General features: G+C 39.6%; 1 protein-coding gene across 6 annotated transcripts; it reads right to left on the reverse strand.

Annotated features, from left to right (window-relative positions):
* Positions 1-1483: 1483 nt before the first annotated feature.
* Positions 1484-22301, reverse strand: stx3b (syntaxin 3b). 6 transcript variants are annotated; one of them, XM_030738987.1, is made up of 12 exons: positions 21881-22301; positions 14693-14767; positions 14471-14570; positions 12263-12337; positions 12063-12133; positions 11661-11769; positions 11504-11577; positions 10654-10788; positions 9749-9859; positions 9298-9408; positions 2703-5519; positions 1484-2601 (listed from the first exon to the last, which is right to left on the reverse strand). In XM_030738987.1, exons 1-11 carry the CDS (start codon positions 21908-21910, stop codon positions 5433-5435), a joined length of 978 nt encoding a protein of 325 aa, XP_030594847.1. In that variant the 5' UTR covers positions 21911-22301; the 3' UTR covers positions 1484-2601; positions 2703-5432. The 6 variants fall into 6 exon arrangements, with proteins under 6 accessions (XP_030594847.1, XP_030594842.1, XP_030594843.1 ...); XM_030738983.1 differs by lacking the exon at positions 9298-9408 and having other exon boundaries at positions 1486-2601; positions 2703-5096; positions 5400-5519; positions 21881-22300; XM_030738982.1 differs by lacking the exon at positions 9298-9408 and having other exon boundaries at positions 1485-2601; positions 21881-22300.
* Between the last annotated feature and the right edge of the window lie 1509 nt (positions 22302-23810).

The following is a 23810-nucleotide window of genomic DNA, read 5'->3' on the forward strand; positions in this document are numbered from 1 at the left end:
CACCAATACACCAACTGGTCACCATATAGGTTGAACTGTTTGTTAACACAGATCTCTAATCAGCCAATCATTCAAACATGTAGGCATGTTTATGACAAGCTGTTGAAGTTCAAACTGGGCATCAGAATGAGGAAAAAATGTGATTTAAGTGACTTTGAATTTAGTATGGCTGTTCATGCCAGGTGGGCTGGTCTGAGTATTTAACAAACTGCTGATCTACTGGGATTTTCCCACACAAGCATCTCTAGGGTTTACAGAGAATGGTCCTAAAAAAAGAGAACATATCCAGTGAGCCGCAGTTCTCTGAGTGAAAATGCCATGTTGATGCCAGAGGCGAATGGCCAGACTGAGCTGATGGGAAGGCAACAGTAACTTAAACTTGTTACAAGTTGCGCAGAACAATATCTCTGAATGTGCAACATGTTGAACCTTGAAGCAAATGTGCTACAGCAGAAGAAAAACCACTCCTGTGAGCTAAGAAAGGAAAATGAGGCTACAATATACACCGACTCACCCAAATTGGACAACAGCAGACTGGAAAAACCTTGTCTTGTCTGAATAATTTCCATTTCTGCTGTAACATTCAGATGGTAGGGTCAGAATTTGGTGCAAACAACATGAAAGCATGGATCCCTCCTGCCTTGTGTCAATGGTTCAAGCTGCTAGTGGTGTAATGGTGTGGGATATTTTCTTGGCACAGACTGAGCATCATTTAAACACCAAAGCCTACCTGAGTATTATTGCTGACCATTGTTCCCTTTATGATCACAGTGTACCCATCTTCTGATGGATGGCTGATTCCAGCAGGATAGCGCACCATGTCAAAAAGCTCAAATCATCTTAAACTGTTTTCTTGATCATGACAGTGAGTTCACTGCACTCAGATAGCCTCCACAGTCACCAGATCTCAATCCCATAGAGCACCTTTGGGACGTGGTGGAATGGGAGAGTCTTACCTTGGATTTGCAGCTGACAAATCTGCACAAATTGTGTGGGTTCCAACCTGGTAATGGGGAGATGCACCTAATGAAATGACCAGTAAGCTTTTATTGTTTTATGCATCTTATTAATGGTAAAAGAACTTGTGCTCAGTGGTGTCTCCTACTTAAACAGGAGCTAAATATTTAATTATTAATTCTTTTTAGAGTGACATATCAGTATTATGACAAGTTGCTCCTGCTGTATTAGCATGGACATTGAATTTTAATGTCTAAATGTAATAGAAACACTCAGATAACACACACTTGCATTTTAAAATTGTGCTTTAATGCAATACTTAAATACTTGAGTACACACATGGCACTATTATACCAGAGGTGCAACTGTGTAACAACACCAGCACATAGTCCCATCTGATGTAATGACCTAGATCTGTTTAGCTGATCTATGGTTTCATTTCACATTCTAATCTTTAGATTTAAAAATGTATATATAATCTTTATATTTTGCTTTAATAAAAGTACTGTATTCCACACACTGTATGTACTCAGGAAAACGGACCCTTACTTTTAAATGTACATTTTATTTAAGTACAGTGGCGCCAGCTGAAACCTTAATATAGCTTTACTAACTTTTTATTTACTAGGCTCCCTGTTTTACCTGTTCTTATGTTGCTCAATTAAGTTTCTTCCGCTTCCCATTCCTGCTGACTCTCCAAACACCGAGCAGGAAAGCGAACGCACCCTCACCTAGTCCCCGCCCCGCGTCGTGTGGATGGGCCGGGCTTGGAGCTGGTTAGGAAGAGCAGCTAGATGGGGATGAAATGAGGTCAGGAAGGATCCTCATACGCGGATGCAAAGTCGTGCCTATATTAGCTGCTGCTTTTACATCTTTGACATAGGAAAATAAGTGCATATGGTCAGTACTATGCAAGTCAAAACAGGGACATCAGGAGCACCACGCAGAGGCGCTCAGCTGCGCCTCATGCAAGAAGGGAGCCGCACACAACACTTGGTGTAACGCACAGAAATCTTTGATTACATAACAGGCTTTATTGAGATAACACACAGCCATTGAGCGACTGACAGTCGCTGCTACAGAAAAGACCATCAGTACGAGCGTTTCAGCAGCACAGACAGATCACACACATTCACGCACAACAAAGTCACACACATTTTTATTATATTATGACAAACTGGCCAAAAACAATACCACTAAACTGGACGCTTTGGAACATACCATTTTGGAGCCAAGACAGCAAAAATAATTAATTTAATATATTTTAAAAAAATCGTCATGTATGCTTGTTAAGTTTTATGAAATCGTTGGAAACGTTTTCCTGATAATTACAATTTCTCTGAACACGGGATTTTCCCTTGATGCACCACCAGGAGGCAGTAGACTATATGGACCAATATGATTAGAAGTCACATGCCAAGCCACCTGGGTGAGAAATCTACACACAACACATTTCAAACACTTCACACAGCAAGAAAAATCATTACAATTCAGATTATAATAGAAGGTAAGGTGCACGGGAAAGATGTGGTTCTTCTAAAAAAAACAAAAACAAAAACAAAAAAAAAAAGCTTCAAATCAAGCTTGGGGTCAACGTCGAGGAGCATCAAGGGAATATTCCTATTTTTGGAGAAATCCTCATGCCTAGAAACATCAGAGACAAAAGAAAGGCAGTCTTTAAGCATTCAGTGAGCCACCAGAAATAGTAGTGCTGGAAGGCTTTTTTCTTTTTTTCTTTTTTTTACCTGTGTAAACCCTTTTTATGAGAAGAAGCTGTAGAGATAGGAGAACCCAACAATCCCAATGATGGCACAGCACAAAGTAATCATCATTTTTTTCTGAAGATGCAATCAGAAGCATACAGTAGTCAGACAACAATAAGAGGAATTACGCTTCGCACAATTAACTGACAGGCACAGGTTTGAGGAAATGATTGAGCAAAAGGAGAACAAAGGATTATAGAGGTTAGTGTGCAACTCTGTGTGTGCATGTAAAGAGAGAGGAAAGGTGAAACGACTTACCCCTTTTTGCACGTGCACCAGTCTTTAAAAGATGTACTTTGCAACACTGTGGTTAACATGCTGACAGCAGCTACTACACTCCAATAAAACACACATTCACACCACTCCTCTGCAGCAAGCAGTCGCCAGAAATGTAAAAATTCAGTTACATAGTTACGATTCTGCAAATCACATGACAAAGTAAACACCAGTCAATTTAACACATAAAATCTTTAATTTCTGGTAAAAATCACTGACACTTAAAAATGGATACAAAAGCTTCAATTTATTTTTATGTTCCAGACTGTGCTGATGACTCAAAATAAAAGAGCAGACTGTGGGGCTAAATGACGATGCTGGGGGATTCTCATTTTCAAGTGCTTCATGGAAAACCAGAATTTAAAAAAAAAGGCATTCATTTAGGTTTAAAATTACAAAACTGCATCACTGAAAAACTCCCTTACGTTGGCACTTTTCTCTTTATGACAGCTTGATATTTTACCCATGATACAGTGCTTTCATGCACAGCTGGCATCACATGCTTTAATTACCCTGTTAAAGCCACGGGATGGCAACCTGTGCACTTTGGTTTAGTAAACTCTCAGTTTCAATGATTGTCTTTATGAAGAAACTGAATGAAATGATGGCAAACAACCATTACTCAACTGTGAGGTAACAAATCTAATGCAAGCTAATACACAAAAAAAATCCTGGCTTGTGCATGTTCTTTTTTTAAAAATACAGATGTTTTCCATGTACATTAACATTGCTTATTAAAAAAAATAATAATAATGTTCACTTTAGATTGTTCAGTAAGACTTGATGGGTTTTTTTGGAGGACGTAGTTTGTGGTGCAATTGAACTGGTTAGAGTAAGAGGCGTTTCCCCCACCCGCCATTCACCAATGACGGCAGTCTAAATATTAGACACACCTGTGAAGTAAAGAGCAGCACAGTCCGGAAGGACACAAACAGCCTCCTTGATGTTCATGAAGTTAGACCATCTCATCTCTAAGGGTGTGCAAACAAAAACTGAACATTATAACTTTCACAAACATAAGCTGTACAGCAGGGTTGTGTCTAAAACTGGCAACTCAGTAGTAAGATCTAAAATAAGCCTGTTAAGGCTTTTCCCAGTAGTAAGACGACTAGCCAAGGCTACTTTACAGAGTGTCCATTTGTATCTGACTTTATAACATATTTTAAACAAGTAAAATAAATACAGAGATTATTCTGGCACTTATGGGAAACAAACTACTAGTGTTACTACCAGACTCTAAAATTCCTTTGGCATTAAAATATTTTTACAGCACTTTAACAGGAGGGATAACCGTGTCCATATACGCAAAAGGTTTGGTTTGGCTTTTGAAAAAGAATCAAATTACAGCTGCTGCAAGTGAGCAAGTTCATCACACTTGCCTGTAAGTTCATGAAATGTGTTCCCATAAGTTCAATCCTTCACATTGTTAAAACAAACCACCCCGAAGCTCTCTAAATGTACAAATCATTCGAGAGCACCCAACAATTCGTTTACATGACGAAATCTGAGCTACATATTTGGAAACATTAAAGTGCTGGAACTCCAAACCCCCCAAAACAAACAAACAAACAAACAAACCCTACAGCAGTGAACATTTAATGGGGAGCTTTTCAATCTTAAAATCAGCTGATTCTTTGGCAGCAAATGTTGATCAGTGAAATGTTTAGTGACACTGGAGTGATGGTCCCCCCCCCCCCCAATTCCCTTTTCGCTTTCACAGAGGTACAATAGAGAATGTACCTTATAAGTCAGCTTTGGTCTTGTTTCCTCATTTGTGGCAGAGCATCGTCAAATGTCCAAAACTGAGGGAGTCAAACATACCTCTGTTTGCCTTTTTTCGCCCCCAGAGGTCAAACTTAACACCAGAACTTCAGTCATACTCAATTGAGAATTTCTTCAGGTTAAATATTCTTATACCCATATGGAGTGATCAGTATCAGTTTTTCATCTGCGGGCTGGCTGATGAATACGATGAAGAGGATGTTGAATACACATATGAGATGATGGCAACGATCAGTCCTGCTATAGTGTCTGGGTGAGGACGATGATGAGGATAATGACAAGCAGCACAGCACAGGCCACGGCAATAATTATCTTCTTCTACAGAGAAGGAGAAACATACAGAAATAGTGTTGATGATGGGATACAAACAACTGAAAAGAACCCACAAACCAGAGCACCAGCTTCGACAAACTGACCACTGATGCGAAACAGGAGAACACCACACCAAAGTATTTCAAACAAACAAACAAAAAAAAACTCCAAAACAAACCATACACCTCGAGTAAGCCCCATGGATGGTAAGAAAACACACAAAGCCTCAAAGGAAGTGCAAACTCCTTCCCAAAGCATGCCTAACAGACACACACCCATTATACAGCAGGTATTTGCTCAGTTACTCACCTTTAGCTCTCCTCTTACTCAAATATCTCATCATCATTTCTTTAATCCCAATGACAATCCAATTGCCAGAACCACTATGATCACCAAGACCACCACAATCACAACTATTATCACCATTTTCTGTTGGGGACAATCAAGACACACATTGTCATGAGATCCAATCTCAGTGGAAAGCAACAGTACGTCAGGCCTGTACAATATGATAACAATGGATATATCAGACAACACAGATTATTATTGAGGCTTATTAACCACACAAACTGCACGAGTATTTCTCAAGACTGATAAACAGGTTCTCAAGTTGACAGTTATGACTTTGTTTTCATGCTAATACAACCATTTTTTGCAAACGCATTTTGTAACAGCCAGAAGCAAGCCCACATCTTCAAACAGACAACACAACAGATGTAAATACAGCAGTCATGTGCAAACTGCATATAAACACAGCAGTAAGATTGAAGCTGAAGAGAAAGGACAGAAAGAAAAGAGGTTGTCAGTGAGTGTGTGTATGTGTTGTAGTAAATGGGAGGGAGGGTGCTTTTTATTTAGGTACTTGTTGTTGGGCCGGTCACAGTGGTGTCTAAAGCACAGGGATCCACAGGCCACAAGGTGGTAACAACAGGTATAAGGGGTCAGAGTGCAAAGGTCACCACAGGTGGGAATGGTCTTCGTGTGATCAAACAGGTTTCCCAAAAGCAATTATGCCCAACCTGAAAATGAGACAACCATGAGCAGGAGCTGGCTTCAGGACTCCTGCTTTGTGGCTGAGGCCTGTATGCAGGCCTCTCTGGGATAGGATCCCTCTGAGGGCAGGAAATAACACCATACAAGAGGACGTGACGGGCTCAGTTTGTTTTGAACCATAACACTCAGTGAGACAATGGTAGTTAACCAAGTTTTATTTTCTTAAACAGTCTGATTGTGGTGCTCCACAGTAGTTAATGCTATCATTGTGTGTAAATCTAAATTAGAGTAGCTACTGCTACAAATCTTTTAATTTAAGAGTACCTAACAGACGACTGCAGAGCATGCCAACATGGTTAATGCCATTATAATGTTAGTTACCTAGATTAAAGTTACCTTAATTTTGTGTGTGCACAATCTTGTACTATGCTGCATAAACTTGAGGGCAGAACAGAAGTTTACCCAGCTGAGACTGGCCTCTTTCCCACCAACAGGGTTCCGGAGCCCGTGCCGTAATTTGAACCGTTAGGCGGGTTTTCCACCGCGGAAACACTCGGTGCTCGGCCGAAAAACGGGTTCAATTCCGGCCCCGCAAACTAGCTGGTCTGGAACCAGGAACGCGTGCCGAAAGCGGCAGAGGGGCGTGACTCTGCCGTCTCAACATCAAGTTTTCTACCATATTACATGTGTATTACATGAGAAAAGCGAAGCGATTTTCACGGCTGTGAATTAGGTTGGGCTCTAAGGCTGAATTTGCTGCTTTGTATCAATTCATATCACAGATAAAAGAACACAAAGTGCGTACTTGTCGTCTTGCTCTAATCGCTGTCTGTGTTTCCCTCTGTGCTGCACACAGATGCTGCAGTAGTTTGGTTTGGACCCTAAAACATATTTGCAGCACAAGAAAGGGGAGCGTGTTCTCCCACGTTTGTGCGCTTCGGCTTCCGTGTCCAGACGAGGACCCGCCCACGCTCATACGTAAAGGAGCAGTTCACAGAAACGCGGTGGGAACGCGGGCCCGTTCTTAATCGTTTCGCCGGTTCCTTGGGATCGGCACGGGAACTTGCTCCGGCTCCGGAACCACGGCGGTGGGAAAGTAGCAACTGTGCATCTTCACTCTTGTATTTTTAAACTGCACATACAGCTCATTGTGGACTGCGCATTTCAGAGCCATACTCACCGTATTTGTTAAACCATACAAGTGAGTGACATGAAACCACACCCTTCGTGCATTAAATTTTACTGACAGAACCCAAGGTCAAGTGTGTCACTCAAACAAATGACCCATAAAAATACGAGTTTGACACTAATCAAATGTATTTTTAACATTAATGTGACCATCACAATAAACATCAAATAAAAAATGCATATTAATTTTAATGCACTTTTTATTTTTAAATGAAAATATAATGTGCAAATACATAAAAATGGCTTTGTCCAAAAGTTCAAATAAGAATTCAAATGAAATCAAAAACATTTTTCCGTCCAAAACAGCTGAAAAGTTTACAGACGATTCAGTTCATACAGGTTAACTATTCAGAATGAACGCTGATATTAATATAAGGGGAAAAAATAGTAGCCAATGTAGCTGCTCCTATTGTCCTTCACTCGTTAGCTAACGTGACTGAAATGGCGGTGCTTAGCAAACATTATCCATGAGAGCTTGTTTCCGACAGGTAAACTAACAGAAACATTACTGTACAAACATTAACATGTATCAACGACGCACTAACGTATCCATCCAGAGCTGACGTCACAGCTCTAGGGTGCCGGGTTTTAAACGCTCAGTACTGCAGTGATGCTGCCGTGGAAGGAAAGCTCTCCTTTGCACAGTCTGCATTCAGCTTTATTTTTGTTTTCTGTCAAATGCTCTCACACCTTTGACAATCTGTCTCCATTTTCTTTAATTTTCTCCACACTCCTCTCTGTTCCACCAGCGTTATGGTGTTTGTTACTTTCTTCTTCGTTGGTATTGTTGTTGCTGGCAGACAATGGAGGCAATACTGCCCCCATATCTTCCTGTAGTGAATTACAAAATCACACGATAAACGGAACAAAATAGATGGATGGGTTTAAAAGTACGACGCTTCGACGATGAAATTCCACGTCGAGAAATTTTTGTAGTCGACGTCATCGATTACGTCGATGAATCGTTAATAATGAATCGTATAATAAAAGTCTTTGTTCCTAGGAGATACAGTATTTATGACTGTAATTATCATTGACAATATTAATACAGAGAAACAAGGCTTTAAATGTTCTATGTTGTTTTACCATTTTATGTTTCACTGTGATTACATATGGCACTAAATTCAGGCTGACATTTTTCTACTTTTGGTCAAGCTTCTGTCTTTGTAATCAAGTCTGAGGTCAAAGTTAAGCTACCTAAAATTTTCAAAAGCCAAAAAGAACTTATTCTGGTAACAGATTAGAGTACTTCACATTTATGACTACTTGGATGTCACAGGTTCTCATCAATATTTTGTTAGATGCATTACTTATAAAGAATCAATTATGTGTTTAAAGTACAGTATTCTTGTAAATGTATTTATTTGTAATCCAGTGGTCTTCCATATTACAATCCCCTCTGTGATGAAAGGTTACTATTTTAAAAAGAACGGGACATTACTGTGTTAATAATACAATCATCATGAATCACTGCTATAACAGCACAGTCACTCCACATTGCTATATTAATTTACTCTAAAGATCACAATGTTGACAAAATTACAAAAGTATAGCTAAACACAGTTAGCATAGCTGAAACTGTTTTTTTTTTTGGTTTTTTTTGGTGGCATTTCCCATTCTCACAGTAGATCAGTCCAGAGAACAGAGCCTGCACCCGAGGCATCCCCAAATTAGAGGTGTTTTCACACCATTTACAACCCGTTACAGCCTGCATCACAGCTGTATGAGGGTGCGGTTTCAGCAATACCTATTAGCTTCCACTTAACACAAGACAGAAGAAAGCTGTTTTGATGTACTAAACATATTTTAATGTATAGTCAAGCTTGAGAACTCAATGTTTTGCTCCGTGGTGTCCAATTTATTCTGTTTAGTTGTTCATACAGTATCCCTCCGATCTCTGTCCTGCTTGTTCAGAACTGTACTTTAATTAGTACATGCAAAGTAATTATTAAAATTTAAAAAAAAAAGAAAGAAATTCCATTGCTTTTGGGAAACCTGATATTGTTTTTGATAATAATTCACTCACACGGCGAGCCTCTTGCTGAAACTTTGCAGCTTTTTTAGTGTCTGCTACAGCCCGCTCCACAAAGCCCACCGACTGGTCCATGTTGCTCTCAATCCTGTCAATCATCCCACCCTGACGTGAACAGCATCAGTGGTCACGAAAAGCAGCAGTGAAATAAAACAGAGTGGGACAGAAAGAGAGAGAGAGAGAGAGAGAAAAAAAAAAAAAGAAAGCCGCCACAAATCCAACAGTTGCTGTGAACCAGCAATGCAACAATTGGTGCAAATGGCAATGTGTGAGAGTACTGGATGAGGGAGGGTGAGAGATGTGGTGAGGGAGGATATGCAGGCACACTCTGTGGTTTAAATGTGTCAAACAGCGAAAAGTGCAACAGTATATAGGAGATAAGCAAGAGAAACAGAAGGCACAAGCAAACTTGTGCAATAGCTGAAAATAAAATAAAATACATTACCTTGCGTGCTTTGGTCTGATACCTTACAGCTTTTTTGGTCTCTTCTTTTGCCACAGCTATATGGTCCACTGACTTGGATAAATTCTGCTCTATGTTCTCTACCAAGTCACCCTGAAAAACATAACATTCAGTAAGGTACCAACACTACAGCAGAAATTAGTTGCAGACTGGTTTAAACAGAGAGGAACACATGTGGTTAGGGACGTATTACATGTTCATCAACCAAATAGATTCAAAACCTCCACTGAGGATCTCAGAGATTCGTTTTGAAGTCTATCAGTTAACTTTCACTGCAATAATTTTTATAGCCTTGACAGAGATGTAAGATCAGTGGCAGCAGTAGGGATTACGTTTCTTAAAAATCAAAACAAAACAAATAAACAAAAGAATGAGGGCATTAGCCTTGGTAGCGAATTGGTTCTCCAAGCCCACTTCTAGTTTTCCTCTGCAAGTAAGCTCTTCAAATGTAAAACTGTAATTGGCAGAAAGATTTCTTTGGATTTTTTTTTTTCTAACAACAGTAAACATATGCAAAACAATGACCCTTACCTTACACAAGCCTTTTCCTCAGAAAGCATGGTGCAACCAGCAAGAAATGTGTGGTTATATTTAAGTAACATAATAGGCTAACTGTTCTACTGTATGTGTCTGTACCAATTAGTTAGAAGTTCCATTGATGCCGAGTGATGGGATGGAGATGACATTGGCAGAAGAGAGCAAAGAGCAAAGGAAAGACATGAAGCTAGAAAAGAGGAAACAGAGATAGCAAACAGAGTAATGAGGAGCATAGAGTTTGATGCAGTCAGGACTGAATATGAAGCAATGAAGAGGATTTAAGGATGAAGTCAATTATTGAACAAGCAAATTAACTGGAATGATAGGTAGGTAGATGAAGAGGAGCATACCTGGCTCTCAACCAGCATGGCGATGTCTACAAACATATCGTGCAGCTCCTTAATACTACTTTCCAGACGGACGATGTCTTTGTGTCTGGATTCAATCTCACTCAGGGCTTGTTTGGAGATCCCTGAGTCTACAATCTGCGGAAAGGAGAGGCTTACCATCACCACACAGGATCAGTTTAAACACAAGCATGAAAACATGCCTGTGTTGGTAGCCAAATAAATATTTGACAGTGACTAAAATCGAATGTCACTCTTTATTGGTTCAAATTAGGCGCTGTGTCTTCACTTAAATTGGGACCAAACAAGAAAACAGTTGCTATAAAAGAACTTAGAGATTGTAATGCAGCCAGTACCAGTTAAACTAACCAAATGTTCAAGGAAACCCCAGTCAAATCCTCTCCAGCAGTTTGACTATTTTTCTCCTTACCAGTTATGCTAGGTCAAAGTTCAACCTGTTTGTCAAAGGAATTTGAGACATCATATCTAAAAATGTCAAGTCAAGCTGTGTGTCCTTGTGCAAGAAATTCCTCCCAAGTTGTGCTGAAAACTATCTTCTTTATCAGTCTGAGTTCATAGAAGCTTGATTTTGGCTACATTTTTTTGTTTTACCAGCTGCTACATGTAGCCAAAGCACCGTAATACAATACTCCTTATCTCAGTGTGTCATGAGCAAACAGTGAAAGTCAAGTTGACTCACAAGCACTATTAATTAGCTGACACGAGCAGTTTTAAATTTTACTGAGAAACTGATAACTTGGCTTTTCACAGTTCAACCACATCTTGACCAAGTTAATGTTGAAGTACTGCTAAACGTGCACGTGCACCCGAACACATACACACACTCTCTTACCCCTGCAGTGAACACAGCAGCATTACCGCTCTCCAACATCTCCTCCAGCTCTTCATCTGTTGTTGCTTTTCCAGCTGGAAAGGAAGAGGAACAGGATTAATGACAAAGACGACAGAACCATCAAATCTTTGTTGGTGCGTACAAAATTGTGACTCACTGATCTCGAGCTGTCTCTGAATACGTCCTTTACTCCTCTCTCGGAAGTCCACTTGAGCTTCATTATACTTTGTCATTACCTCCACAAACTTCCTGGACAGCACTGCATGCTGGAAGAGAACAAAATAACAATGAAATGGCTTGTAAACAATCCTTCAGAATGTTACAATAACTCACAAATTTAAGCAGAAACTTGAAGACAAAGACAAAAACATTTTTTAATGTCAATCACCCACTTCTCTTTTATTCTCTTCTTTACCTAAAATACAACACATAAAACCACCAGAAAATAATCAACCTCATACAATGTCCAGCATACTTATTTTATGAATGAAAAGGGGAGGTTTTCTACGAAAGGGCCCTCTCAAAAGGATACTTAAATCACCTAAAGGAAATAATTTACCTGTGATTTACGTATCCGCATGTCAGCAGACACCCTCTCCTGCTCTTCTGACTCCAGATTCCTCTCAATAGCTGGGAAGAAGGCAAAGTTACTTACTTTGAGCTCATTACATACAAAACCACTATTCAGTTGTTTCCTAATCCAATAAAGAATCAAGTTATTTGAAATAAGTTCTATGTATTAGTGGGAGGCAGACTCACTCTTGAGTTTGTTTCTTGCACTGTTGGCCAACTTCTTTATGTCACTGGTGATTGCCTCCAAGTCCTCCTGTGTTTCTGTGCAGAAAGCAGCATAATGCAGATTCTCAATGCTGATGCATTTACTGATATGCAGTGGGTAAAGTAAGTACTGAACACGTCACCAATTTTTTAAGCAAATATATTTTTAAAGGTGTTATTCACATGAAATTCTCACCAGATGTCGGTAACAACTCATCCAATCCACACATGCAAATAAATCAAACCATAGATGTCCATAAAATGTGTAAATGATAAATGACACAGGAAAAAAAAAAAAGAAGGAATGAATACATGAAGAAAGGGAGGTGCAAAAAGGCATGGAAAGTCATGACACCAGCTAAAATCTATCAGCAGTTAGAATCCTGCCACTTAGTACAAATTAAATTATACTGGTTCAGCCCGAACTGATGGTGTCTCAATACCAAGGTGTCACACAAACATCTCACAATGGGTAAAGCCAGTGAGTTCTCTCAAGAGCTTTGCAATCTTCTTGTTGCAAACATACTGATGAATTGAAGAATGTCTAAACTACTGACGATCCCAGGGAGCACTGTCCATCCATCCATCTTCTTCCACTTATCTGGGGCCGGATCGTGGCGGCAGCAGCTTAAGGAGAGAAGCCCAGATCTCCCTCTCCCCAGCCACTTCTCTAGCTCATCTGGGGGGGACACCAAGGCGTTCCCAGGACAGCCAAGAGATAATCTCTCCAGTGTGTCCTAAGTCTGCCCCGGGACCTCCTCACCCAGGAGGCATCGTAGTCATATGCCCGAACTACCACAACTGGCTCCTTTTGATGTGGAGGGGCAGTGGCTCTATTCTGAGTCCCTCCTGAATGACTGCACTCCTCCTCCCATCTCAGACAGATGGGACGAAAGGTCGGCTATCCTTCAGAGGAAGCTCATTTCTGTCGCTTGTATCCACAATCTCATTCTTTCAATCACTACCCAAAGCTTGTGACCACAGATGAGGGTAGGGACATAAATTGACCGGTAAATCGACAGCTTTACTTTCACACTCGGCTCCCTCTTCATCACGACAGCATCCATATCACTGTCCAATCCGTCTGTCAATCTCCTGCTCCCTTCTCCCATCACTTGTGAACAGGACCCCAAGATACTTAAACTCCATAGTGTTCTTCTTGAATCTCAGGTTTGATTGATGGACAGACCCTCCTTTACAGCACCCTGGAATAGACTTTACCAGAGAGTATGCTCCAAATATCGGGGGATCACACTCTTCAACCTCTCCAGTGAGCATTGTTGGGGGCATAATCCAGAAGTGGAAAGAACATCATTTCACCATAAACCGGCCACAACCAGGTGCTCCCCGCAAGATTTTAGACAGAGGCATGAAAAGAATTGAGTTGTTGTTGAACTCTTTGGATGCCATAATACACATCATGTTTGGAGGTCAACTGCATTTCACCCCAAAAACACCATACCAACAGTGAAGTTTGGAGGTGTGAACATCATGGTGTGGGTCTGTTTTTCAGGATACGGCACTTACATTTTTCATATAATTGAAGAAAGGATGAATGGAAAAATGTACCGAGACATTCTTGATAAAAATCTGCTGCCATCTACCAGGATGATTAAGATGAAATGAGGGTGGACATTTCAGCAAAAAAATGATCCCAACACACAGCCAAACTCTCAGTTGGTTTTAGAGAAAGAAAATAAAGCTGCTAGATTGGCCCCACCAATCACCTGACCTGAATCCTGATAATCTATGGAAGGAACTAAAGCTCAGAGTTCATAGGAGTGTTTTATGTGGAAGAATGGGTCAAAAAAAAAATCACACCTGAGCAATGCCTGTGACTAGTTTCTCCATACCAGGAGGTATCCTGAAGCTGACATCACCAACAAAGGCATTTGTACAAAGTATTAAATAGACTTCAATAAGCATGTTCAATATTTTTTTCCCTGTGTCATTTCTCACTATTACAGATAATTTATGGACATCTATGGTTTGATTTCTTTCCATGTGTGGTTTGGATGGGTTGTTATCGACATCTGGTGAGAATTTCATGTCAATAGCACCTTTATAAATATATTTTCTTAGAAAACTGGTGACACTTATTTTACCAGCTGTATATTGTGTTATATTGCAATGAAAGAAAGAAAGAAAAAAAAAAGGAAATAAATGTCAGAGCTAGTGGTGTTATCTTACTCTGATCTGACGTGGGAGCAGACAGGATGACAGAGTAAAGTTTTTTCACTTCTGTCACATTCTCATCGATTTTATCAATACTGTTTCTGATTACCTCGATCTGAAACAGAGACACGCCACAAATGGCAAACGTGAAAATGAACACAGGTCCTCATAAATACAACTGAAGCAAAAACAACCACACTCAGCACACACACTGCATGCACTGATAGCAACATTTACCTCAGCAAAAAACTCATCCATGAAGGCTGCATTATCCATAGCAATCTCCACATCGTCGTCATCTTGATCACACACCTAAAAGAATAAAAATAAGAGAGCAGGACTAAGACCAGGAGGTGGACAGAGGGCTCATGTGAGGGGTATTAGACACTATTCTGAAGTGTAAAACAAGCCATCAGCACCTCAGGTCTAAAAGGCTGTTAAAATGTGTACTGTGTTCATCCATCCATTCTCTTTCACTTGTCTTGTTTGGGGTTGGGGGGGTTGCTGGAGCCTATCCCAGCTATCATAGGGCGAGAGGCAGGGGCAGGGTACACCCTGTACAGGTTGCCAGCCTGTCGCAGGGCCAACACAGACAGACAGACAGACAACCATTCATACTCACAGTCACACTGATGGGCAATTTATAGTGACCAATTAACCTAAACCCAGTAACTGCATGTCTTTGGACTGTGTAAACTGGAGTACCCGGAGGAAACCCACGCAGACACAGGGAGAACATGCAAACTCCACACAGTGAGAGGCCCGGGCCAAGGTGGAATCGAACCCAGGCCTGTGGGGCAGCAGTGCTAACCACCACACCACTGTGTTGCCCTCCAAGAACAAACAGGAGGTGCACTACCAAAGCCCTACAAAAATCACTTCTAGTGAAACAATCATGTGCATGTTTCTGATCAAAATGTCAGAAACAGACTCCGTGAGGGTGGCATGAGGTCCTAACATCCTTTAGCAGGACCTGTGGTCACAGCCCAGTACCATGTAGATCAAATGGCATTAGCCAAAGAACTGGCAGGTCAGCCGCTGGCACCTCGTTTTCTTCACAAATGAGATCAGGTTCACACTAAGTATGTGTTTAAAGGCATGAAAGAGTCTGGAGATGCCCTGGTAAACAATATGGTCAAAAATGCTATAGCCTGAGCCATATTATGACCAAGTTGGATGCACCTGTGGATCAGGTCCATCTAAGACTCTTCTCATCTCTCTCATCAAGCCTAAAAAATTTAATTGACTGATTGAAGAAAAGGGATTTCCATTACCTTTACTTTAGCATTAAAGTATATTTTCCCAATGATGTATGCAATAAGATAAATACACACAATGTTATTTATTAAAAATAAATAATGATATAAACCAACCATGATTCCAAACCATCCTTCCATCCACTTTCTTAACAACTGATCCAACTACTAAGGTACCGGGGACAGAGCCTACCCCAGCATCCCCCTGGGGGGTTCAAACCTCTGTTTAAATAATTCATAGTCATGCCTGTGTACATGAAATTTTGTACTTAAAGCTTCAACACTGGTGCAAATAAAAATAAAAAACTCATCTCGATGAGGTCAGCAGTAGAGGTTCCAGGAACTTCCTGGTCACATGGAAAAAAATTGGTCTGGTGCATATATTCACTTATAAATCCACACCCTGAAACTAAAACACTTTATAATGTGGTTATTAGTGACCTTTAGAAGTGCTGCTAGGCCAGACATTTCACACGTTTCCGTTCTCATTGCCAAGCTAAAAAGAAAAAGGCTGTTTGAGGCTTCATATTTACTTCTCAGACACCAAACCAGACAACATGAAATGAAGCATCTTCACTTCCCACTGTCACACTATACCTTTAGTTTTCTCAAAAAAAAAAAAAAAAAAAAAAAAAAAAGCAGCTGTACTTTTTTTTATTTAAATGCCCCTTTTTAATTTTTTTTTTTTTTGGAGCAGAAAATCCACTAAAAACCATTTAGCCTATGAGCCTCCCCTCAGAGCTATACTAATGAAATTGCTTCCTGGTTAGCAGCTCAGCATGAGACATCAACCAGAAACACTGGCCTGACCCTAATCAGTTTACATCCAATACAATGCTTCACTCTGCTGAATACACATGTCACAAGTGATGGTTGGTAAATATGAGGCAGAACTGATAGTGAATATTTAAATCTAGGACCAGGGGCAGGCCCCAAGAACTCAACCCAGTTTCCTTTTAAGCTGGTTTTAATAAAACCTAGGCATACTGAAAGGTCATCATGGCCACGTTGTGATGGGGGGGAAGAAAAAAAAAAAAAAATAATGAGGCAAAAAGTCAGTAAGCTCTATTTGTTTCTTCCCTTCTAATAACTTCTGCTTTAAAGCTAAGTAAGCTCTGCAGGGTTCTAGCCAGCGGTTGACTGTATTGGTATCGTCACACCGGGCTGAAAATTTCACTGGTAGGCTATCACCACAATTAGCAAACAGTTGATCCTCCAATACTGCTGGGCTGTGAATTTTTTCTGGCTAGAGAACCCTGTTCTGATTAGACATGCAATGAGTTGTTTCAGGCGATATAAATCTTCACATTTAGCAGTTTGTGCTTTGTAACTGAGTTAGTATGAAGTCTGTAGTCTTCAGGCGTATACCTTGGGTCAAAGTCAAGGCTTGGAAAATGTTAAGACGTCACAGCGTTTTATGCCTCTGATCTCATATCAACTGACTCACCCTCAGGCTTTATGACAGTAAACTCAAATATTATGGCTCATTCACACTGCACAAGACTAGCCCTGTATTACAATCATTCTTTAACTTGCTAATGGATTTAGACTGGTCCTGTGCTCCTGTTGTGCTCCCCTGTTATATTCAGTAGTAAACCTTTTCATTCCCAGTGCTCAGTTTCTGGGCAGTTTCACATTTCCTGACATTTTATAGAAAAAAAATGATTAACTGAATGAATAATAAACAGATTCATCAGTATTGAAAGTAATCGTTAACCATTCTGTGCACCAACACTTACTGCAACAGCACAAATGCTGACTTTTAGACTTGGCCTTTAACCTTCCAGCCTTCATCTAAAATTTGAATTGCAAATGTAGTTGAGACTATTTGTTTCAGGCTTCCGTAACTACAACAGTCATGAACAAAGTTTTCAGGACACATGCTGGCGTAGTGCTTGCTTTTGAATCACTCAGAGTGTTATTCAAACGCAGCACTTGGACTCACGCATAATGCGCTTTCTCACACTGCATTTTTTGCACTAGTGAGATAAGAACAAGCACTCACTTCCTTCCAGTGTCTCTCATTCAGCAAAAACAAGAGGAAAGGGAGTGATGTGTACACCAAACCAAACACACAGAGGCCACTGCTTGTAAAAACAACTTAATAATGACAGGAACAGTCAGAGGGGGTGACTTCATCCAAGTCACTGAGAAAAATTTAACAGAATTACTCATTAAATTCACTTGCTCATCTCATGACTTTCCTTCAAGATGTCAGAAGACAAAGAAATTCTTGGATTAAATGCTGATGAATTATTTCAGATCTGTGCATAAAGTTTGGGAGTTGGCCAAATCTTTATCATTGGTTTATGAGATGTCAAACATTTGGGAGGCATGTTTAGACAGGTGACCTAAGTTAACATGAAACAACAAGCTTTAAATGGTGCTGCAAGCCAAAATCCAGTTTGACTGTCAGTGAATTAGATTTGCTGTCTTTGAAATAAAAAAAAACAAAAAAAACCCTACAAGAATGCTATAATCTCATGCAGAAGATTGCATTTCAGGGGGTAAAATTTGATAAACTGGATGTCAAGATTACAAAACAGCAGACAACGCTGCACAACAACAATGCACAAATCAGTCTGAACAATTTCTTCTCCCTTTTATGTAAACAGTTTCATTCTGCATACAAAACACTGTCATGTTGCATAATTCCGCTCAACATGGCAATGACTCTGCAGAGTTTTTTGTACACTGAAGCAAACATGTTAACCTTTTGACTCATTAATGGCCAGAAAACTGTCCATTTTCACCATTTCAAATTCTTTCTGAAAATTTAGACATACACCAATTAAGAGTAATAAAAGCAATTGATAAAAATTTAACTCTGGAAGAGACTCACATCTTGAAGCCACTGAAAGCCAAGTTTCATTGTGATGTACACATATGCCAGTTAGTCTGACTGCAATCGTGACGCAAATTAAACCATCTTAAAGAAACGAGTAATTTATTTCTCTGTGTGTTTATATATATATATATATATATTATATATATATATATATATATATATATATATATATATATATATATATATATATATATATATATATATATATATACACACACAGAAATAAACATGTTTACAGGGTGTTACTGAAAGTACAGGAGATAGTTTTTTGTTTTAAACAAATTCACCAGTTTAAAATGTATTAGTGGGTAAATCTCTGTCTAACTATGCTGTAGCTGCTAGTAGAGCTGCAGGACTTCAACCCATCAGCCAAACAAAAATATAAAATAAAATAATTAAACATCAAAACATCAAAAAAAAAAAAAAATTCCAAAAAGTAATTTGTAAGGATCTGTTCCTTTTTTGTCATATTCCTGTTAAAATTAATCTTCTTCAGGTGAATATGAAATTTTTTTTTTTTCCTTTTAAATTTAATAAATAATAATGCAGAAAATAATCAGGTAAAAGCCATAACAATAACTGTTAGTTGTCAGCTGCCTGGGCACTAAAATTTCCTGTGGGATGTTTTAAAATGAGCTGCTAGCCTTAAAAGCAGTAGAACAGGGACCCGGGGTCAGATTTAGAGCAGTATAGTGACAGAAGCCAATTTACTCCCTCAGTGCTCGTGTTAATGCAAAGCATCTGACAAGGGATTTAAAAACTCCATATGCCAATGAAGATGCCATGTTTGTACTGTTCCATTTTTACCACTGGGTGTAAATTGCTTTGAGTGGTTGATAAGATTTTAGAAGTGCTGCATAACTGCACTCTGTTTACAATTTGTGCCAATATCCGAGCCAGGTGAGAAAGCAAAGTAACAATAATAACCCAGCTCATCACTGAAAACACAACTGAAAATCATATGGGCTTGAATGAAAGTGCATTTGAAACTACAATGATGGAACAGAAAGGCATAATGACAGAAAGTTGTGTTATTTTGGCTCACAAGAGGAGTTACCATCTTCTCTTAGTATTTCTTTCTCTAAGTGAACATACAAAACACGTGTATTTAAGCAGCTTGCTAAACAGGAGGTTGCCTGATAAGCTGCCACATAAAACAGCATAATAACTCCAGTAAATTATGATTCAATATTTCATATTCTCCATAAAACTGCTATGGCCTTCAGTACGTCAGGCGATGTGACTATGACACCAGCGGCATGAGCAAACATTGACGTGAGCACATACACACATGCAGCCTAAATTACTGTCAGCAAGTTAAACATTAGAAAGGAAACTCAAGGAGGAAACTAAAGACAGAGCGGAGCGTGGATAGGGTGGAAAAATAAAGTAACTGAGGCGTAAAGGCAGGTAAGAGTAGTGAAGGAAGCAAGGATTACTAGAGAAAAAAAGACAAATATAACAAAGGCTATATGCTGCCAACTTCCAAATTAAATAAACTGCCCTACTTCTGTTACCATTTGTACTTCCTTTGATGTAAAGCAGGTTGTGTGAGGTACATTTTTTTTTTTGGGGGGGGGGGGGGGGGGGGGGGGGGTGGGGGGGGGGGGGGGGCACTGTTCAAACAGTTTTAAAAACAAAGCAAATATTGGCCAGCAGTTTCAGGTAGCTATAGCAACACATCCTCAACACATCCCATCTTGGGTTACAAATAAACACACTAGCAATTTGGTGCCATTGTTATAACCCCTAAAAAAGCAGGTGGGAAGAGAATCCAATGGATGTGTTTTGTGACAATTAATATGAAAAGGTGTGGATTTGAGCTGTCTTCCTTACTATCTTAACCAATTATTTGATAAGATTCACTGGCCACTTTATTAGGTACACTAGGTAGCTAGAACTGGGCTGAACCCCGCTTTGCCTTAATTGTTCATGGCAAGGATTCAACAAGGTGCTAGAAACACTCGTCATTTTGGTTCATATTGTCATGACAGCAACACTCAGTTGTTGCCAACTTGTTGTGATGTGAATCTCCCATTGCACCATAATCCCAAAGGTGTTCTACTTTATTAAGATCTGGTGACTGGAGGCCAATTGCATATAGTGAACTTAGTTGATATTAAAGGGCCACACCATTACATCGCTACCAGCCTGAACCATTGACACAAGGCAGTATGGATCCATGCTTTCATGTTGTTTACGTCAAATTCTGACCCTACCATCTGAATGTCGCAGCAGAAATCAAGACTCGTCAGACAAAACAACTTTTTCCAGTCTGTTCTTGTCCAATTTTGGTGAGGCTGTGTGAACTGTAGCCTCAGTTTCCTGTTCTTAGCTTACAGGAGAGGCACCGGGTGTGGTCTTCTGCTGTTGTAGCTTACCTGCTTCAGGATTCAACATGTGCGTTCAGAGATGCTCTTCTACGAATGCTGGTTGCAACGAGTGGTTATTTGAGATCCTGTTGCCTTCCTTTTGGCCATCCATTCTCCCTGACCTCTGACATCAACAAGGGATTTTGCCCAGAGAACTGCCACTCACTGGATATGTTCTCTTTTTCAGACCATTGTCTACAAACCCTAAAGATGGTGGTGCAGGAAAATCCCATGCCACATCATCAAGTAAATCACCTTTCTTCCCCACTCTTTATGCTCATCATGGCTAACAAAGTGGCCAGTGACTGTATTTTAATAGCTTTTTGGCAACTAATATAGGATGGCAAGTAATATATTCTCATCAGTGGTTGGGATATTTTAAATTCACGGTTAAAAAAAAAAAAAAAAAAAAAAAGCCAAATAAGGAAATTCTCATGGTGCTGGGACCAGATGCTTTTTTATTAAAGAACTGTAGTGAATACATCCGTTTTATCAGGCAACAATGAAAACAGAGTGACTCACCTAGGTTATTTTTAGCCAGGATACACCAGTGCTAGATAAATTAAGCTCAATTTCACAGGAATCACCTGAATAATATGACCTGTGAGGCTGCAGTTTAGTTCAGAAGAATCAACCCTAGTTCAGACTTTGTGCCCAAAACAAAATCCCTTGGATCACTTTCACCCAACATTTCCATTTCCAACCAATATCCAAGCTGTAATGCCACTACATCCATCAAATGAGTTATATTATCGCATAGTTCAGTATTTTTCTAATGTCAAATATTAAGGGTAAAGGCTTAAATAAAAGTGAGAAATGTTTTTACGCCACTTAACCTGAAACATCTTAAATGACCGTTTTTCTGAGGGTTTTCACTGTACGGAGTCAATATTGAAGAGTAAAAAACAGACATTTTAAGAAAAGTCAACGTTTCCTGGACGCTACTCACCGCTTTAAGTTGCTCCAATCGGTCCTTCATGTTTTTAGGCGGTTAGTTTCACAATTTTAAAACAAAGAAATGAACACAATATTGTGCAAAAAAGGTTACAACAAACAAACAAAAACTAGTCCCAATCTCTCAATTCCTCAGCCAGCTGGCACGCTAGCTGTACAACAAAAACCCAACGCCAGTAAGACAGAAATTAAACTCCCCAAAGTCTGACAGATGTGTCTGAGAAAACGACTTTTTTCTGAAAACAGAAGTCTTTCCGTCGCTTTTCCATACAATATGCTGCTGGGTTTGAAGCCAGTGTTTTTTCTTGCTAAATCTCCTCGCTCAGGGGATTTAAAACAACAGTTGTGTGGAGACGTATCATCTGTTTCTCCGCTGGCCACCAGTAATCATTCTAAAACGCACTTTTATGGCTGACGCATGCGCAGACAAGTTCCCGTCCGCTGGGATGAAGCCACGCCCTGAGCCACCTGCACTCGTGATGCATTCGGTTGTTGTAGGAATAATAAACTCACTAACCTGCCGATTTGCTGAAAACCCTTGTGATAATATCGAAAAAGGAACGAAATGTGATGTCCTGTCAGGGAATTCAGAGAAAGAGATAGTATTATAGACCCCGAGGGCTGCACATAACTGTCTGCAGAGGGGTGTTAAGGATAAAAATTTGCAGCTGATGTACATTTCAAAAACATGTTGTTAAACATCAAGCAACTTGGTAGGTCCAGTATAAAGGTACCTTTGAAGGAAATAAAGCCAGCCTTAGTATGTTAGTATGCCCACTAACATACTAAGGCAACAATACTAACATTATACATTTCCACTATAGTTTGAAGCTTAATATGTTACATACTGTCATTAGTTTCATTGGCATGTGGTAATAAGCCAAAGTCCATCCATCCATCTGTTTTCTTCCACTTATCCAATTCAGAGTCACAGCAGGGCTGGAGCCTATCCCAGCTGTGATAGGGCAAGATGCTGGGTACACCCTGGACAGGTCTCAACTCTAGAGCAGGGTTAACACAAAGAGACACAAAATTGTTTAAACCTACAGCCAATTTGAGAATAACCAAACTACATGCATAAGTTTGCACTGTGGGAGGAAACCCAGAGAGAACATAAAACCTCAAATAGGAAGGCCTTAAACTGGGTCAGAACCTAGAAAACTTCTTGCTGTGAGGCACATCACTGTGCCACTTAATAAACTAAAGTAAATTAAAATGTTGGTTTTGTAATACTGGAAGAAGTGAAGTCAAGGTGATCAGCAATCATGTGGAAAACACGAGTATCTGACACAATGTCATTGCAATGGTTGTTTCAGTGTTTTGCCAAAACCACAAATGTGAAAGTCACTGCTGATGTTTTGTAATAAGTGATCCTCACAACTCACCCTCTTTTCACCATGAATGTCTGAAACAAATGTTACTTCAACTCACCCAGTAGTTTAAGAACCTTTTTTCTTTACTGTTCCTCTCCATTATTTCCCCCCCTTAACTTTATATAACATAAAACACCGTGAAACCCTTAGAGGGCATTTGAGGTCAGCTGAAAGCCAATTTAATTTGAACTTAAGCTCATTATAATGCCAGCGTCATCAAAGATATTTCATGTTTTTTCCCCATTTTAATTAAGGTGCCACTGTTTCATATTCCCAGCTCTACAAGTTACCCAGGACAGTGAAAAATGTAGATTATATATGTTGTCTATCCCATAAAATGTAAAAAACAGTAAACTGCACATGGCTTAGATTGTTTTTATTATAAAGGAGCACTTATAATATGCTCTTTCAGTGATGTTATCTTATTTAGCACATACGTTTTGTTGGTTATTAACTGTATTAACTGCACTTTACTATAAGGATTATATATTAGCTATTGGAAATGACAAATCTATAATTTATAATGTAACGTGAATGCACCATGAAGGGTTA

The sequence above is a fragment of the Archocentrus centrarchus genome, chromosome 10, assembly GCF_007364275.1.
Source record: "Archocentrus centrarchus isolate MPI-CPG fArcCen1 chromosome 10, fArcCen1, whole genome shotgun sequence".
In the NCBI taxonomy this organism is placed as follows: Eukaryota; Metazoa; Chordata; class Actinopteri; order Cichliformes; family Cichlidae; genus Archocentrus; species Archocentrus centrarchus.